The sequence below is a fragment of the Salmo salar genome, chromosome ssa01 (genome assembly GCF_905237065.1).
Source record: "Salmo salar chromosome ssa01, Ssal_v3.1, whole genome shotgun sequence".
Lineage (NCBI taxonomy): Eukaryota > Metazoa > Chordata > Actinopteri > Salmoniformes > Salmonidae > Salmo > Salmo salar.
The window spans coordinates 83,596,129-83,615,261 of NC_059442.1; the positions used below are offsets into that span (position 1 = coordinate 83,596,129).

The 19,133-nt window shown below is 42.9% G+C and overlaps 2 protein-coding genes across 2 annotated transcripts; both read right to left on the minus strand.

Moving 5' to 3' along the window:
* Positions 1–1,300: 1,300 nt before the first annotated feature.
* On the minus strand, positions 1,301–6,288 carry pde6gb (phosphodiesterase 6G, cGMP-specific, rod, gamma, paralog b). Its single transcript, XM_014212598.2, has 4 exons — positions 6,170–6,288; positions 4,201–4,434; positions 4,049–4,089; positions 1,301–3,931 (listed from the first exon to the last, which is right to left on the minus strand). The coding sequence occupies exons 2-4, from the start codon at positions 4,344–4,346 to the stop codon at positions 3,855–3,857; spliced, it is 264 nt and encodes an 87-aa protein (XP_014068073.1). The 5' UTR covers positions 4,347–4,434; positions 6,170–6,288; the 3' UTR covers positions 1,301–3,854.
* A 4,596-nt stretch (positions 6,289–10,884) lies between these two features.
* oxld1 (oxidoreductase-like domain containing 1) lies at positions 10,885–17,693 on the minus strand. Its single transcript, XM_014212584.2, has 2 exons — positions 17,465–17,693; positions 10,885–11,820 (listed from the first exon to the last, which is right to left on the minus strand). Exons 1-2 carry the CDS (start codon positions 17,489–17,491, stop codon positions 11,320–11,322), a joined length of 528 nt encoding a protein of 175 aa, XP_014068059.2. The 5' UTR covers positions 17,492–17,693; the 3' UTR covers positions 10,885–11,319.
* Between the last annotated feature and the right edge of the window lie 1,440 nt (positions 17,694–19,133).

Sequence of the window (19,133 nt, forward strand, 5' to 3'; positions counted from 1 at the left end):
CACAAAAGCCACGGCCCTTGCAGAGCAAGGGGAACAACTACTTCAGGTCTCAGAGCGAGTGACGTCACCCGATTGAAACGCTATTAGCGCGCACCACCGCTAACTAACTAGCCCTTTCACATCGGTTACATGTGTCAGTGTGCATGCTCCCAGCCCGCCACAAGAGTTGCTAGAGCGCGTTGGGACAAGGACTTCCTGGCCGGCCAAACCCTCCCCTAACCCAGACGACGCTGGGCCCATTGACATGGGATAACCTTCCAGAAGGACAACTATCTCTGCAGCACTCCACTAATCAGGCCTTTATGGTAGAGTGGCCAGACGGAAGCCACTTCTCTGTAAAATGCACATGACAACCTTAAACATGATTCTCTGGTCTGATGAAACCAATATTGAACTCTTTGGCCTGATTGCCATCCTCATGTCTGGAGGATACCTGGCACCATCCCAGCGGTGTAACATGGTGGTGGCAGCATCATACTGTGGGGATGTTTTTCAGTGGCAGGGACTGGGAGACTAGTCAGGATCGAGGCAAAGATGAACTGAGCAAAGTACAGAGAGATCCTTGATGAAAACCTGCTCCAGAGCGCTTAGGACCTCAGACTGCCGCAAAGGTTCACCTTCCAACAGCACAACGACCCTAAGCACACAGCCAAGGAATGGCTTCGGGACCAGTCTCTGAATGTCCTTGAGTGGCGTACCCAGAACCCGAACTTGAACCCAATCGAACTTCTCTGGAGAGACCTGACAATATCTGTGGGGAGACACTCCCCATCCAACCTGACATAGCTTGAGAGGATCTGCAGAGAAGAATAGGAGAAACTGCCCAAATACAGGTGAGCCAAGCTTGTAGCGTCATACCCAAGAAGAATTTATGCTGTAATCGCTCCCGAAGGTGCTTCAACAAAGTACTGAGTAAAGGGTCTAAATACTTATGTAAATGTGATATTTCCATTTTTGCTTTGTCATTATGGGGTATTGCGTGTAGATTTATGAGGGGAAAAAAACGATTTTATCAATTTTCGAATAAGGCTGTAACATAACAAAATGTGGAAAAAGTTGAGGGGTCTGAATACTTTCTGAGGGCACTGTATTTTCTGGAACAGTAGTCTGGAAAGCCAATCTATGTGGACGTGTGTCATGAACTGCTCTAAACCTGTGCCAGTGGCGGGAAATGCCAATACACTTTTTTTATTGATACTACTATGCCAACTAGGAATGTATCCTCTTTATTTGAGATATTGTAATATCATATATATATGCTATATTTTGATAGACCTTAAAAAATAAACCAACCAAAATATTTATTTTCCTTTTGTTTTTAGCTTTATTTTGATTTGATCCTGTACAAAGGACAGAGCTCTGATGACATGAGTAGCCTATGTTGGCAGCTGAAGCATCCATCTTCCTCATCCCTTATTTCTTACCATTCATTCACTGCTACTAATTTTACATTCACAAGAAACTGAGACAACGTGGACATCCATCCTGCAAGACTACAAACCCCTCAAGTAACTTTTCACTGTCAGGGTGAGGATTCCAACACAAACTAGCTGTTGTAGGCTATCCATGGCCTTCAACTCATTTACCAGAAAAGGAGAAGAATGAAAAATGGTAAGATACATTTTTTATTTATTTTATTTTACCTTTATTTAACTAGGCAAGTCAGAACAAATTCTTATTTTCAATGACGGCCTAGGAACAGTATAAGTTAAGGGCATTTTAAAAAGGTAATCTTCAACCGGTATAACATATTGCAAATCAGTGACATAATTTAGCATAGAACTAAGAATGTACACTCTGTAGGCCAGTATCAGTGCAGACTGGTCCAAGGAATGTGGAGGTCAATGTTCTATCTAGAGATTAAATTAAATGATCAACTACAATGATGATGAAAAACTAGGCTTTTTGGTGAGAACACTACGAATGATGGATGAGATGATAGAGAGATAAGGATGAGGAAAGATGGTCTTTACATGATTACACAACATAAACTACAAATGGACAAGTATAAAATAAAACAGACATAATGAAAAGATGACATAATGATAAAATAAGTGTGCAACACCCACAATACACACAAGACACAATGCCAACATGCGATGGACAAAGTAAAAGACAGTGAACATGCAAAAATAAAATAAATACATCTATACATTATATAGGCTATTAAAATGTGACTGGCCACAAAGTATACATAAGTGTACATTGATCTCAAGAAATACGATACAAATATGAGACTACAGTGAAACACAAGCAAACAAAATGATGGTAAGCATGACAATTGTGGAATGAGATGAAATTATGGATGGAATGAATGAATTATAGAGAAAATTAATGAAATAGAGATGACATGCCCAGCTAAATAAAGTAACAAAGAGACGTCAACATGAGCATTGGGGAAGGTAACCTAAACAAGATTACACAAGACATCACTACTACTACCCAATCACAGTGACCTAGTATGGTAGATTATCAGGTGAGAATCACATTTGAAATCAAGTTTGACATCTGAGGTTTGTGGGGGAATCTGCATCTGTTGTAGTAATGTTGCACATTCATTCATCGCCATTCAATGTCTATCATGCTGCTTGTGGTAAAAGTAAAGACAGCAAGAGCCAAAACTGCCAATGACAAGGTGTTTTTTTCCAAAGCCATAAAACAAGTTTATATCCCTGAGAATACTTAGTTAAAATATACGTTACATAATAAAGATAGTCACAAATTCTTCTTTGTTATACAAAATGTGGAAAATAAGAATGCCAGAGTTAAACGGGACGATAGAATGATAGAATCCTTGTTCTGTTAAAAGTCGTGTGTGTACCAGTGAAGGATTGGTGATCCTGAGGGAGAGGAAAGGGGGAGGAGGATGATGTTGTTTCATCCACATTGTACCAGTGACAGACTACAGATTATGCTCAGCCATGACAAGCAACTGTCTCATCTCTACCGGAATCAGATTTTATATGTGTGATATTCGGCATCGATGACAGATTTCATCTATGATGATAAAAGAAGTGCCGAGGCACGTGAAATGAGAACCCACCCATTTCACGGGTATGTCACTTGTTTGTTTACTCAACTTTTGAGGCTGCATTGCTTTTCGTAAATTGTTTGTTGTGTTCCATGAAGAAGAGGAGCAAAAAAGAGGATAGAAGAAGAGAAGCGCTTGGAGATAGGGGAGGAGAGAAAAGGAAAATGGCTGCTGGTTAATGCTAGATAGAATATCGCTGAAAACCTGATAAAGATAGACAGAGATACCAGAACAGAGTCCTAATCATGAGCAGACATGTTGTATGTGAACTTTGGCAGCTGCAGAAACAAAAGAAGAATCCAGTTAAAGATGGAGACGGTTATTTTCTGTACCGCTTTCCTTTTTTTTGGGGGGGGGGGGGGGTCTTCACTTTGGTATATGTTTTGATAGTTTCAGTCAAACACATTGAGAGGGCATTGGCAGATGGATGGTTTGAACAGAGACGGTAGAGAAAGCGACACATCCCACCTTCATTTTTTGCTGATTGGGGTGGCGACACTCTGGTCTAGTTATTGCCCCAACCCTGCGGAGGGGGTGCCCCAGATTGACATCTCTCTAGCTCAGGGACAATAACTAGACCAGAGCCAGCTGTTTCATTTCTCGTGTGTGCATGCCAGTTATTATGGAGGAACTGTGAGCTCACGTGGGAAAGCATGCTCACGAAAGAGAGGGAACACCCACTTCCACAAACGGGAACATTGAATATTTTTTACAATAGTAAACTGCTTGAGTGGACTATCTTCATGTATCCACAATCTTTGGTTGTAAGTAGATGGACGTGGAAGTAGAGGATTGTGGGATGAATGGTGGAGGTCTGAAAGATTTAGATGATACCATACTTGGCCAGCTCGCTAAGCTCCAGGTGGTTGAAGGCCTCCCAGGGGCAGATGACTGTGATGTCTGCAGAGGAAACATTATGTTTATGAACAGTCAGTAGACCACGCAAACCCAGTATGGTTTTCTACAGTTTTTAGGGAAGGCACAAGTAGAGTAGACAAACAGTTGTAATGAACTTACCAGTGCCTAAACCCTCCATTCCAGGGATATCATCACCAAAGCTGTAAAGGAGACAGAGTTAATTCATTTATAATCAGAGCTCATGAAAATGTCATTGTGCACTTGTCGAATGCCTGTTTGAAACTAAGAAAACCCAATGAATGTGGCCTTACCCCTGGATTCCCTTCTTGGGGGGCTTGCTCTTGAACTGGCGAGTCTGTCTCTGCTTGAATTTAGGGGGTCCCTTGCGTGGTGTGGCAGGGCCCCCGGTGACACGGGTGGCAGACTTGATCTCCAACTTGGGGACCTCGAGATTCATGGTTAGTAGTTAGCTGTTTTTTTTTGTGCAGGTGGTTATGTGTTCAATCCCTCTCTGAAGTGTTGTTGTCTTGATGAAATCTCCTCAACTGGGGAAATGAGGGAAACAGATTTTATCAAATTTTGATCCTTCCATCAAAACTACAGTACACGATCTAGTGCTCACATTTTCATGACAATAAAGGCTTGTTCTTCAGTACAAGCCTTTATTGTCATGAAATTTAGAATGGAAGAAATTAGAAGAAAGAAAAGAAGAAAGGAGATAGCTACTGCAAGACGATCCTCAATAACACAGAGCATATTTAACACCAACGCTATCTGCTTTGATACCTACATTATTACACGTTTTATAAGGAACTTAATTTACTGAACAACCTTGTCTGAGGGCTCAACCTAATGCCTAATCCCCTTACTGATCTGATATTAGTAGGATTACGTTTGAAATGCATATTGCCCTTGTAATTGAATGTCTATCTCGGATAGGCTACCTTGTTGAGTGACGCAAAATGATGACCCAATTTCATCATGTAATCCCCAGCTCAAATTAATAAGCACCCCCCTCCCCACCATCTCCACCCTCCTCGTTTCAAGCCAGCGGCCAGCCATCCACACTTGGGCTAATCTCATTAGTACAAGGACAACATAAAGAATATGCTGAGCAGGCAGACTGTCTGAAGTGCTGCTCAATCTTATCCTCTCTTACAATGACATTCCAAAAACTCACAACATGGCTCATGACCTACAATGTTTCATATTGGAACCAATTTAACTATGTTGAAGCAATATCAAAATTCATGTCCAATGGCTCATTGATAATTGAAACCTAAAACAATGAAATATGAAAATAAAACATCAGCCTAATTTGCTTTCCACAATTGGGTAAGTAGCATTATACAGACCTCTCTGAAAATAAATACACAAAACAATGTCATATTGTTGTTCTGTCTAAAACACATTTCCAACATCAAGAACTTTCTGTCTAATTGTAATATCCATCCTTGAACCAGATGAGCACCAATTATCCGGAAAACACATTGGGTCATATTCATAGCTTGCAAACTACAGATATACTGTAGGATCTTAATTTAACCAGTTTCTCACAGCAGGAAAATAATTATTATTGTGTGGATTATAATTAATGGAACATTTTGTAGGGGTTACATTTTTAGTTGGGGCAAATCAAGTCTGAAACGTTAAAGTGGAAATTACAAATGTAAGAAGTATTTTTAAACCTTGAATACACTACAAGTTAGAATTAGCTGCTGTGCAGGAACTGCAACAACAGGGTGATCATATTAAGACCCTACACCTGGTGTAGGTACTTAATGCAAATCGGTTTGTTTGTCCTACCCACCACGGAAAACTTTCTCAGCACAGGACAAGGTCTACAATAATTCAAATAGAATATTCTGCAAATGTTTTACTCTTTCCCACTTCTCTTTTCTACAAAAATGTTGAACAGTACAGTAACAAAATCCATCAAGTGTCTGTCATCATGGAGTAGGTTTCTGAATGGATGGGTGTACTCAGCGGCTACCCTTGCAAGTTAGACAATTGTTTCTGAAATATTACATATCTATAACTATTATTTTTGTATCTTATTTAACCTTTATTTAACTAGGCAAGTCAGTTAAGAACAAATTCTTATGTACAATGACGGCCTACCAAAAGGCAAAAGGCCTCCTGCAGGGATGGGGGCTGGGATTAAAAATAAAAATATAGGACAAAACACACATCACGACAAGAGAGACACCACAACACGACATAAAGAGAGACCTAAGACAACAAAGTTAATGTGAATAACTGGAAATTATTGCTACTCACCGGGTTCTTGGGTGAAGGCTAGCCAGACGAGTGGACGTGAGCTCTGAGCACAGCTCTCTCTAGTAGATGTGTGTGTGGGTCTATGCTAGGTTTGCTATGAAGGCCAGGTGGGGCTGACGGGACCTCTTATATTCACCTCTGCAGATTAGGATTGTCCCGCCTCCCATCCCTGACCTGCTGTCATCGCTGCTGTGGCCTGAGGTGGGGCTCAGGGGGTGGGGGACACTCGTGAAGGAGTGGGGAGCAGAAGAGAGGGGGTGAGGGAAGATGGATGGAGGGAGTTGGAGCACAAAGACAGCAATAACTTGAATGCATTTAGTGTTGATTGTATTCTAGCATGTTTTCGAAAGTGGTCTTCAATTGTTGTTTATCCACAGCCATCCAAATCATTAAAACTAAATGCAGAGAATGAATGAATCAATTGGAGGAACAGTGTAATCGTGGCACCCAGAACCAAATCGGTTACTCGGTTTTAATGATAAGACTGTCACGAAAGATGATGAACTATGTCACTAATACAATATTGACTTGGATGGTAATGAAGATTCTCCATATACTGGGAACCTTCCAGTCCTAGCCCTACTGAGCAGCCCTCCCACCAGTTATGCAACATTCTCTCCATCCATCTGCTGGGCCTGGTTCTCTGGGATGCCCTGGCCCAGGGTGTCAACAAACCCCCAATCCCTTAACAGTATCTCAGATTGACCTATCTATTACTCGATGCACAAAATAGGCTAATCCTTTACGGCGAGTGTCTTCATGGTGCACTACTCACCATTGCGTTCAGAGCTGAGATTACTCACTCGTACCTCACTCCAGACACTCCATCTGCTCTCGGATGTAGCCCCCCCCCCACTCCACTCAGAAAAACAATTACTCTGACTGTAGTTGTGGATTATAGTGTCTGGATTCTGTTTTTCTGATTAGTTAATTACATTGGGTAAACCCACCCGTGCGGCAGGGATTATTTCGCCTCAGTAGTTATTGACCAATCTGTGATCAATCTTGCTCATTATCTACAAGCATTACATTTTAAATTAGACAGATTGCATGTAACACTCTGCATCAATACCATCTACTTGCATCAACACCGTAGCCTACATTGTGAAATATTTACCTATGTTTTATGGTCTTTTGACCAGACAACTACTGCAGCATATTATCGCTTTAATTGGATATAGTTTAGTTTATTAGGATCCCCATTAGCTATTGCACATGCGGCAGCTACTCTTCCTGGGGTCCACATGAAACGTACAAATACATGACAAAGTACAGAACAGTTATAGACTGGAACAGTAGAAGATATGACATTAAATTAAAAATAAATAAAAAACATTAATATCAATATAGTGACATTGACAATGTTCCCAACGTTAGTTTTGGGTGTGTGGTAGGTAGGGGGCATGGGGCAGAAGGGACGAGGGCTTGTTTCGTGTGGTTTAGTCGGGATGAAGGGTGTGTGTGTGTGGAGGGTGGGGTGGGGGTAGACTGTGGTGGGGGTCATTGCTGCCCTGAGGATGTGTCTGTCTGATCTGGCTGTGCCTGATCACCTCTAAGGTCATAACTCACGAGGACACACAAGGTGCTTCAGTCTCTCTCTGTATGGAGTTAATGAAGGGTGAAGGATCACTCAGGACGGGAGAGACAGCAGAGGGCCATGATCATTGTAAAAAATACTATTGTCAGGGATCAGTCCTTATACTACAGTCAGATCAGTAGCCTATGATATTAATTCTGGGACAATAATTATTCCTCCAGACCAGACACGAGGCATATTAACAGTTCTTCCCCTCAGATCGCTTCATATTGTCCAGAGCCCTTCTAATTCTGCTACCTTCACTGTTATAACACCTTCTATGCTCCTCTAATGATATGGAGCACATGTCAGTGTATGATATTCGTAAGAGGCAAAAATGTGTAGGCCTATTGTTCAGACCTGCGATATTGTTTCATGCCGCCCATAGCGCATTCCATGCATTGTACTACATTCCTATTTTGAAGTGAATACCACTATTGGAAAATAGATACAATAGACTAGACTCATTTTACATCAGGTGGCTAAACATTATGTTACCTATACAAGGCATAGGCTAAGTCAGTGGTTCCCAACCAGGCGTACTAGGACCCCTGGGGGTTCTTGGCCAATCCACAGGGGGCACTTGAGAAGACTCATGGGACCATTGGCTTACTGGTAAAATGCATGAGGGGGTACTACGAGCAGAGCGAAATTCAGTTGGGGGTAGAGTAAGCGAAAAAGTTTGGGAACCACTGCGCTAAGTGACATGGAAAAAGAGTACACATCATGACTTGAGTGTAAATGCATTGTAAACTCCCAGGCATCTCCTAAAACACTGCACGTTACTAGAATCCTGTGTTGATGTCATTCATTGGAGCTGTAGTCAGTCAATCCCTAGCTGCCAAGCAGTGTGGAGTGCCCCTGGTTTCCTAGGTGACAATGAACCTGATGTTACCAGCTATGTCCTACTAGGAATGCAGACAGCGCTAGCCTGGCAGCGAGGGTGCAGAGAGGGGACACGCTTTTGTTTGATCTGGGTTACTCTAGGGGGATTAAAAAAGAGCTAGGTGCTTTAGGGTGATCGTGATTGGTTCTGACTTAATGGAAAAAATGTAAGTTACTGGCTGCACTGTAGCTTAATGCCCAAGTGCCTATTTCATCAATGCTACATGTCACAATGCCCTTTTCCTGTGCATTCATTCTCACATGGAAACAAAACTTGTAGTGTCACTACAGATAGTTCCTAGTGTGAGGTAAGGTTTCACCCATTGCAGTTGAAAACATTGAGGGAACCTCTGTCCCAGGTGTAGCAGGTATAGGATATAGAGGTGGCAAAATGTGCTATTCAACAAATTAACAGTGTATTATTGAAAAAGGGCAACCTCCAGTGGGCAATAGAGTTAAAATAGTCAAAGAAAATGACAAAGGCTTCATTCATTCACAAAAGTACAATATTTATTTCACACAAATGTTGTCCATCATCAACATACTTATAATTCAGATAATACAATAACACATCAACCAATATAAAAATGTATTCAGTCCATACACCTCAAACATGTCAAAATGCTAATCCATCAAATATAATTGTGCGTATTGAATTTGAAGTCTCAGCTAAAAAAAAAAATGTTTTTTAAAATCAAATCAAAGTTTGTCACGTGCACCGACTATAACAGGTGTAGACCTTTTACTTACAAGCCCTAACCAACAGTGCAATTTAAGTATAAAATAGGTATTAGGTAAACAATAGATAAGTTAAAAAATAATAAAAAATAAAAAAAACAGTAAAATGACAGTAGCGAGGCTACCGTTGAAGTCGGAAGCTTACATTTTTCAACCACTCCACAAATTTCTTGTTAACAAACTATAATTTTGGTAAGTCGGTTAGGACATCTACTTTGTGCATGACACAAGTCATTTTTCCAACAATTGTTTACAGATGGATTATTTCACTTATAATTCACTGTATCACAATTCCAGTGGGTCAGAAGTTTACATACACTAAATTGACTATGCCTTTAAACAGCTTGGAAAATTCCAGAAAATGATGTCATGGCTTTAGAAGCTTCTGATAGGCTAATTTACATCATTTGAGTCAATTGGAGGTGTACCTGTGGATGTATTTCAAGGCCTACCTTCAAACTCAGTGTCTCTTTGCTTGACATCATGGGAAAATCAAAAGAAATCAGCCAAAAATTGTAGACCTCCACAAGTCTGGTTCATCCTTGGGAGCAATTTCCAAACGCCTGAAGGTACCATGTTCATCTGTACAAACAATAGTATGCAAGAATAAACACCATGGGACCACGCAGCCGCCATACCGCTCAGGAAGGAGACACGTTCTGTCTCCTAGAGATGAACGTACTTTGGTGTGAAAAGTGCAAATCAATCCCAGAACAACAGCAAAGGACCTTGAGAAGAAGCTGGATGAAACATGTACAAAGATATCAATATCCACAGTAAAACGAGTCCTATAATCGACATAACCTGAAAGGCCACTCCGCAAGGAAGAAGCCACTGCTCCAAAACCGCCATAAAAAAGCCAGACTATAGGGGCACATGGGGACAAAGACCGTACTTTTTGGAGAAATGTCCTCTGGTCTGATGAAACAAAAATAGAACTGTTTGGTCATAATGACCATTGTTTTGTTTGGAGGAAAAAGGAGGAGGCTTGCAAGCCAAAGAACACCATCCCAACCGTGAAGCACGGGGGTGGATGCATCATGCTGGGGGGGTGTTTTGCTGCAGGAGGGACTGGTGCACTTCACAAAATAGATGGCATCATGAGGATGGAAAATTATGTGGATATATTGAAGCAACATCAAGACATCAGCCAGGAAGTTAAATCTAGGTCGCAAATGGGTCTTCCAAATGGACAATGACCCCAAGCATACTTCCAAAGTTGTGGCAAAATGGCTTAAAGGACAACAAAGTCAAGGTATTGGAGTGGCCATCACAAAACCCTGACCTCAATCCAATAGAACATTTGTGGGCAGAACTGAAAAAGCATGTGCGAGCAATGAGGCCTACAAACCTGGCTCAAATACACCAGCTCTGTCAGGAGGAATGGGCCAAACTCACCCAACTTATTGTGTCAAGCTTGTGGAAGGCTTCCCGAAACATTTGTTCCAAGTTAAACAATTTAAAGGCAATGCTACCAAATACTAATTGAGTGTATGTAAACTTCTCACCCACTGGGAATGTGATGGTAAGAAATAAAACATTCTCTCTACTATTATTCTGACATTTCACATTCTTAAAATAAAGTGGTGATCCTGACTGACCTAAGACAGGGAATTTTTACTAGGATTAAAATGTCAGGAATTGTGAAAAACTGAGTTTAAATGTATTTGGCTAACGTGTATGTAAACTTCCGACTTCAACTGTACATAAATTGATAATACATGATTTATGCTACTCATGTAAAATACCTAATCTATAGTAAGTAAGAAGATTTTATAATGACAAAAGCTAGTTAAAATGTCCTTGAACAAGTAAAATGACAGTTTTGACAAATTCATACGATAAAATGCACACCAGTACTCAAATCTGAGGGAGTGATTTTAAAGTGCACAGTATAAAAATGCCCTCAATGTCCCCATTCCCGCTCACTCACTGCCGCACAAAGCCATACTTAAAAACTTGACTTCTTCATCATCCTGATCTCCATCTTTAGGAAGGCTTTTAGGTTCTCATCCGGGACATTCTCCTCAATAGCAGCCAGGACCTTTTCTATCCCCAACCCTCCATTACGGTAGTAGGCTAGGAGCTGTTCTGTGTGCTCGATCCATACACAGTTATGACAACCGCTCATACAGCAGTGGGTGGGAGTGGGTGGAGGGCCATTGGCCTTGGCAGGAGGGGAGTCAGAGGTACTGGGGCGAGAGCCAGACTCAGGGCTACTGACTGTAGTTGCTGTCTGTTGGCTACTGTCTGTGGTTGATGTATTCAGAGTAGGAGGAGTGGATGAATCGGGTCCAATACGGTCAATGGTAGAGATACTACAAGGAGTGGCTGAATCAGGTCCAGTGGTGATACTACAGATAGTTCCTAGTCTGAGGTAAGGTCTCACCCATGGCAGTTGAAAACATTGAGGGATTCTCTGTCCCAGGTGTAGCAGGTACAGGATACACAGCTGGTAGAAATACAAAGCATGTTAACTAATGTCATCGCCAGCAGATGACTCGCTTGCTTACACCTGCACTAGGGTTGGACAGATTTCCTGTGTAGATTAAGACACCATGGAGCCGTCGCAATATGTCTTGGAAAATGTACCTCAATCCATGGATGTGTTGTACTCTGAAATGTCCCATTATCCCAACTGTTACACCAAGAAGATTGAATGACTGCTAGTTTTTATTTTTTTATTTACTTAATTTACACAGGAAGCCTATCCAACCCTAGCGCAGCTGTAAGCAAGTGGGTCGGATCTGCTGGCTACACGATCATGTGATTATGAAAACCGAGGTAAGGACAGTTTCAAGTTGGATATTTGCCTGTAGTTTTCCTTACATCCACCAACATCAGTTAGGGACTGTCAACATAGTAACAAATCAACAATTTCACATTTCAATAGCTCTTAAACCATTACTACTAAAACTGTCAAAACTGGTTCTAGCTAACCTGATGGCATAGACACACATTGCACACACGTTTTTTGTAGATTTACATCTCATACTATTTTAAATGATTCAAATTTTTGAATTTTAATAGCTCATTGGTCATGTGACCTGACTTCCAAAAAGGTTCAGAATGTACACTCAGTGGGCCCTTAGGTTTGTCCATTTTCATCTCACACGTTTTTACATGAATTTTCAACGCTTTTAAATGTTTCAAATTGCAATAGCTCCATGGTCATGTGACCTACTGACCTCAAACAAGATTCAGAATGTCCACTGACTACCCTTCTATATTGCACACCCTTTAGTTTGTCAATTTTCTCTTTTCGTTGTGGAGGGCAGTGTGCCCTGAAATGGGTTCGCCCCGAGAAAGGGGCCCAAGCCCTGGAAAGCGTTGTGGTTTTGGCGGCGTCCAGTGAGCTCTCCCTGGGCCCTTGAAAATCCGGGGGAGAGGGTGTAAATCTCACGCTGGGCCGTACCCATATCCTCAGCAGTTCTCCAAGCTGAACAGCCTCTGGCATGTTATAACAATGTAGGTAAGGAAAGTTGGCAAAAAAAGATCCATAACTTCGGGATAAGGATTGGCTCGAGCTGCGGCTGGAGGAGCAGTCGCTCCATCGCCCTCCTCTCGCCACAATTGGAAGTTTGTTGTACGGCCCATCTCGCGGTCTCTCATGCGTGGTATTGCAAGGGGCTGCGTGTGGGGGTCTGTCGAGGTGGTGGCTGTCGGCAGGCCGAAGGCGGACCAGTGGGGGGTTGGGTCCGGCAGTTGGCGGCGGCAACTATGGACGCGCGCCAGGCCATTGTAGGTGGGGACGTCTCCTCTACGCTCACTAGACTTGAGGCTGAGACTAAACCCATTGGCCCCGCAGTGATAGGGCATGAGCCAGATCCATGCAATGCCCTACGAAGTGGGGAGAGGTATCCCCAGCTTGTCTGGGGAGGGAGGCCTACATCTGATGTGGGTAGTACCATCCACGGCCATTAATTTGCTGCGGAACCATAAAACAGATGGAAGAAGCCTAGGTTCCCACTGGGCACGGATCACTGAATGTCAACTTGATGAAATTCAAAGGAGCGTACCCACATGTCGCGGTCGCACTCAAATCACCCGTGGGGTGACTGTGACCCCCTCATGTCAAAGTGAGGAATATCAATGAAGCGGGGGTAAACGGCGGGACATAATTAAGAGTCTCAAGGCAGCCAAATGCCTCGCCATCTAATTAGTGACGCGCATGAATGGATGAACGAGATTCCCACTGTCCCTACCTACTATCTAGCGAAACCATAGCCAAGGGAACGGGATTGACGGAATCAGCGGGGAAAGAAGACCCTGTTGAGATTGACTCTAGTCTGACACTGTGAAGAGACATGAGAGGTGTAGAATAAGTGGGAGGCCTTGGCCGCCGGTGAAATACCACTACCCTTACAGTTTTTCACTTACCCGTTGAGGGAGGGGGGCGAGCCCCGGGTGCGACCCGCTATGGGGACATTGGCAGGTGGGGAGTTTGACTGGGGTGGTACACCTGTCAAAAGGTAACGCAGGTGTCCTAAAGCGAGCTTAGGGAGGACAGAATTCACCAAGCGTTGGATTGTTCACCTACTAATAGGGAACGTGAGCTAGGTTTGGACGGTCGTGAGACAGGTTAGTTTTACCCTACTGATGATGTGTTGTTGCAATAGTAATCATGCTCAGTACGAGAGGAACCGTAGGTTCAGACATTTGGTGTATTTGCTTGGCTGAGGAGGCAACGGTGCGAAGCTACCATCTGTGGGATTATGACTGTACGCTTCTAAGTCAGAATCCCCCCTAAACGTAACGATACCGTTGAGCCATGGATCTTCAGTTGGCCCAGGATAGCCTGCCTCTTTTGGCAGGTGAGTAGAGCCGTTCGTGACGGGGTTGGGGTGCGGCCGGATGAGTTGCTGCCCCTCTCCTGATGCGCTCTGCATGTTTGTTGGGAACCTGGTGCTAAATCACTCATAGACGACCTGATTCTGGGTCAGGGTTTCATACGTAGCAGAGCTGCTCACGCGCTGCGATCTATTGAAAGTCAGCCCTCGATTCAAGCTTTTGTCGGGGACGGAAGGCATCTTCCTTCACCATCCTCCATCTTTACTTATGGGTTACCAGGTGCATGGAGAAAGGCCAAGGGCCAGAGGCCAGACACAAGAGTGTGAGAGAGCCCAGGCATGCGGGTAGAATGCATAAGACATTGACATTGGGCTCTGGATAGGTAGGGGGCTAGGTGGTGGTCGCCCAACTGTCCCGGGCACGTCCTCTGGTGGGACTGTGAGTCAGGTTGGGACTCGCTGTGGAAGTCAAAAGGTCATCAGGTGCACGTGGAGACCTCCCCCAAGGTGGGGGGCATTCAGAGTCTGAGCAGGGGCGACAGCACTCAGGCTGTGGAAGTTGGGTTGGTGACTTAATCTCTGAGCGGATAAAAGCGGACGGGTCACCAGGTGCACAGTTTCAGGTTATCAGGTGCACAAGGAGGCCTCCATCAAGGCGGGGGGCACTCCGAGTCCAAGCAGGAGCGGCCGGACTCAGGGGCTGGGGGCAGCACTCAGGCCATGGAGGTTGGAGTGGGGACTTAGGAACACAGGAACACAGAGCCTGTTACGGGTTACCAGGTGCACATGGTTCCTGACAGTAGGACGATAGACGTCTTAGTAAATCCAGGGAGTAAGCTATACTCTAAGGCCAAGGGAGAGGGGTGTTGACCGGTAGGGAGAGTAGGTGTGGTGGCCTGGAGGTCTGTAGTTCTAGGGAGTAAACTACAAACTCTGAGGCCCAGGGAGAGGGCAGGCAGTCGGGCAGGGAGTGCAGGCCTAGAGGCCAGGAGTCAGAGGTCACCAGGTCAATGGGGGCCTGGCTTGAGGTCAGGAAGGTGTGACAGGTGCGTGAGTGACACTGTCCTTCAGGGGGGCAGAGCAGGCAAATGTATGTAAAATCATGTGAGATGAAAATGGACAAACTAAAGGGGGTGAATGTGTAGGCCCACTGAGTATACATTCTGAACCTTGTTTGAAGTCAGTCGGTCACATGACAAAGGAGCTATTGAAATTTAACTTTTTGAAAAATTCATGTAAAATTGCGTGAGATGAAAATGGACAAACTAAAGGGTGTGCAATGTGAAGGCCCACTGGGTGTACATTTTGAACCTTGTTTGATTCCAGTAGGTCACATGACCAAGAAGCTATTGAAATTAGAAATATTTAAAAGTTCATGTAAAATTGTGTGAGATGAAAATGGACAAACCAAAGGGTGTGGAATATAGAAGGGTCGTCAGTGGACATTCTGAACCTTGTTTGAGTCCAGTAGGTCACATGACCAAGGAGCCATTGAAATTCGAATGTAAAAAAAGTTTGTACTTTGTTTTCGCTCCCTAACTAATTCAACTGGGAATACAAAATGCTGCTCACATTTCCACATTTATTAGCTTTGGAAAGTGAATTAATGTCCAAATCGTAAGCAGTGTTGTGCGCAATTTTTCCAACATCATTACACTTATTTGGAGTCTGGGCTCAAGTGGTTTGAAAGCTATTGAGGTTTGAAAGCGCGAATATCCAACTTGAAACTGTCTTTACCTCGGTATTATGAAAGCTATTGTGAGAAAGAAACGGGATGGTGTGGTAAGTAAATAGCTAATCCTGATGCTTTCCATTCCTTGTACAGCATAGCCACATACATTTACAGAGAAAAACTAAACATGCCTTGTCTGTCACGAATGTTGAATAAAGTTATATTTGAACTGCCATTTGTCCGTTGGGTTAATCATTCAACTGATAGAAATTTGATACAAAATATCCACAGGAGAGTATTATTAAACCGATTTAAAAAGTCTTGCAGGCATTTACATGGTTTTGCGCAAGTGCAATGTTTTACAAATTTCAACTGCAGTACTGGGTCTAAAAAGTCGGGTAAATAATACTTTCCTGTGGATATTTTGTCTCAAATTTCGACCAACTGAAGGACCAACCCCAGAGAAAACCGGTAGAATAGGTTCAAATGTTGTTTTATTTAACTTGTAAATAAACTTCAAGTTTTAGTAGTGCTTTGTTTCAGACTGTATAACGTTACCAATAATTGTTATCACTAACCAGGTTTCCATCCAATCTTTTTATGCGAGTAAAGTAGCATATATATTCGATAAAAATAAAAATCATGACAGGCCTGATGGAATCAGCAAATTTGTTGGTAAACTTTCCAAATGTCGACAAAACAAAATACGCTAGACAAGGTGGGATCTTTCTGTGTCTGTAAAATGAATAATGCGATAAATGGCGGTGGAAACGCCTTTATGTGCAAATATTGATATAATAAGTAAACGTGATATGGTGCGTGTTCCTCCCACTAATTTACAACGCCGGAAAGCATGAGGTTTGTTAGGCTACAGTTTAAAGTTATGAACTTCACAGGGTGGTGAAAGTGCACGGTGATGAGTTTGATGCTCCTTTACAATAAATATCGAAAGTCTTATTCTGTTGACATTATGATCGATGCTTGGCTGCTGTTTGACAAATAAAAATAATCTCGCTCTTCTGTCCATAATAATCCCATCATGTAACGTTAGTAGGCTTCACCCGCACTGTATCTACTAGCTGTTGGCTACACAGACATGCTAAGACCAGAGTGGGCACATTAGCTATATAACGCAAAAAATTGTGTCAAAAACATTGAAAATGTGATGGAAACTCATTTAAATTATATTTTTTATTACTCACATGGGAATTTAACATCAAGTTATTGACGTGTACTACGTCAACACGCACAGCCGTTTATTGCAAAAAGTAATTTAACGGAAACATCTCTGGTAGGGGAAATGCGCTGATTCTAGAATATTCCAATGAAAATCTGTCGCCAATTGGATGAAAACCTAGCTGGTTTAATTTATTAGGCAAATATCTAGCAATAGCCCAATGTACTGCATGTACTGTGTAAACTTTGGTGAACGAGAGCTAGTAGTTAGCTAGAGGAATCCCAATAGTTACGTATTGATTTACACCATACAGACGAACAATACTTTGAATACTAGCTAACTAGCTCTGAATAATGACTTTATTATCATGCTGGCGAACTAGTATTTGTTTTTATTTACAAATAGAAGGCTGTAGCTGGCTAGTGGCGTTTAACAGCTGAAATTAGCTACTACCAACCTTTTGTGAAGACGACGATCCCATCATATTTAATCTTAAACGAAAAAAAATTCCCGATATCTTATCTATATTACGGAACACTTCATTTCCTATGTAGAGTACAATCCACCAAGGTCTTTCTCAATGTTGTTCATCTACTTAGCTAGCTCGCATGCTAGCCGTGAAATGTCTCCATGTTGGAACGAATTAACTATGACCCTGTCAGTGATTGTAAACAACGTTGCTGATTGGCTGAAAGAAACCATAGTGTGTTCATGACGGCATTGTCAGTTTATGTCCACAAGATGTCAGTGGATAATATCTATGGATTTGGACTTCAGTTGAAACATGTCCCACCTTCCAACCTTTTTATGCCAGTGAAGTACATAACAACATGTCATGACAGGTCTGATGGAAACAGCACATTTTTTGGTAAACTTTCCAAATGTCATCGGCAACTATTTAACTAACTCTTTAGCAGCCTTACAGCTTGGAGGTAGAAGCTGTTCAGGTTCCTATTGGTTCCAGACCTACAGTGTATGTCTTTGACAATTTTTAGGGCCTTCCTCTGACACCGCCTGGTATAGAGGTCCTGGGTGGCATGGAGCTTGGCCCCAGTGATGTACTGGGCCGGAAAACACTACCCTCTGAAGCGCCTTGCTGTCGAACACCAAACAGTTGCATACCAAGCGGTGTTGAAGCCAGTCAAGATGCTCTCAATGGTGCAGCTGTAGAACCTTTTGATGTGGATACGGGCGTGCTCGGCTCTCCATTTCCTGTAGTCCACGATCAGCTACTTTGTCTTGCTAACGTTGAGGGAGAGGTTGTCCTGGCACCACACTGCCAGGTCTCCGACATCCTCCCTGTAGGCTGCCTCGTTGTCTGTAATCAGGCCTACCACCGTTGTGTCGTCTGCAAACTTAATGATAGTGTTAGAGTCGTGCGCGGTCACACAGTCGTGGATGAACAGGGAGTACAGGAGGGTACTAAGCACGAACACCTGAGGGGCCCCATGTTGAGGGTCAGCGTGGCAGATGTGTTGTTGCCTTCTCTCACCACCTGAGGGCGGCCCTTAAAGAAGTCCAGGATCCAGTTGCAGAGGGAGGTGTTTCGTCCCATGGTCCTTAGCTTAGTGATGAGTTTGGAGGGCACAATGGTGTTGAACGCTGAGCTGTAGTCAATGAACAGCATTCTCACATAGGTGTTCCTTTTGTCCATTTGGGAAAGGGCAGTGTGGAGTGCAATAGATTGCATCATCTGTGGATCTCTTGAAGCGGTATGTAAATTTGTCCATAATAACTCATGTAGGCTAGACACGCACAATGCGAGCTGTTGGTTATAGCGCACATGCCAAGACCATAGTGAGTACATTCTTTATATAACGCAATTTTCTTTGTGACAAAACCATCAGTAAAGTTGAAAAAACATTGGAAACCCATTTTTTATTCGGTATATGGGAATGGTTATGTGCGCTTCGTCATCACGCACAGGCTTTTATCCACAACAAGTCAATTTGATGTCAACATATCTCTGCTGGGAAAATGTGCATATTGTTTTTATGCACATTTTTGAATATTGCATGAAAATCTGCCCAATTGGATGGAAACCTTCCCAGCGAGCACATAACGTTCTGAGAACCACATGTTTCTTAGAGCTTGGTGAGAGTGTGTTTGCCCTATGGTTATTTTGG

Bases quoted from the DNA above. Each gene is read 5' to 3' on its own strand.
- pde6gb (XM_014212598.2), bottom strand. From the start codon at position 4,346: ATGAATCTCGAGGTCCCCAAGTTGGAGATCAAGTCTGCCACCCGTGTC. The intron at 4,090-4,200 runs GTAAGGCCACAT...TCTCCTTTACAG, and splicing joins CCCAAGAAGGGAATCCAGGG to CTTTGGTGATGATATCCCTG. The intron at 3,932-4,048 runs GTAAGTTCATTA...TTTCCTCTGCAG, and splicing joins AATGGAGGGTTTAGGCACTG to ACATCACAGTCATCTGCCCC.
- oxld1 (XM_014212584.2), bottom strand. From the start codon at position 17,491: ATGATGGGATCGTCGTCTTCACAAAAG. The intron at 11,821-17,464 runs GTTGGTAGTAGC...TATTTCTACCAG, and splicing joins GATCGTCGTCTTCACAAAAG to CTGTGTATCCTGTACCTGCT.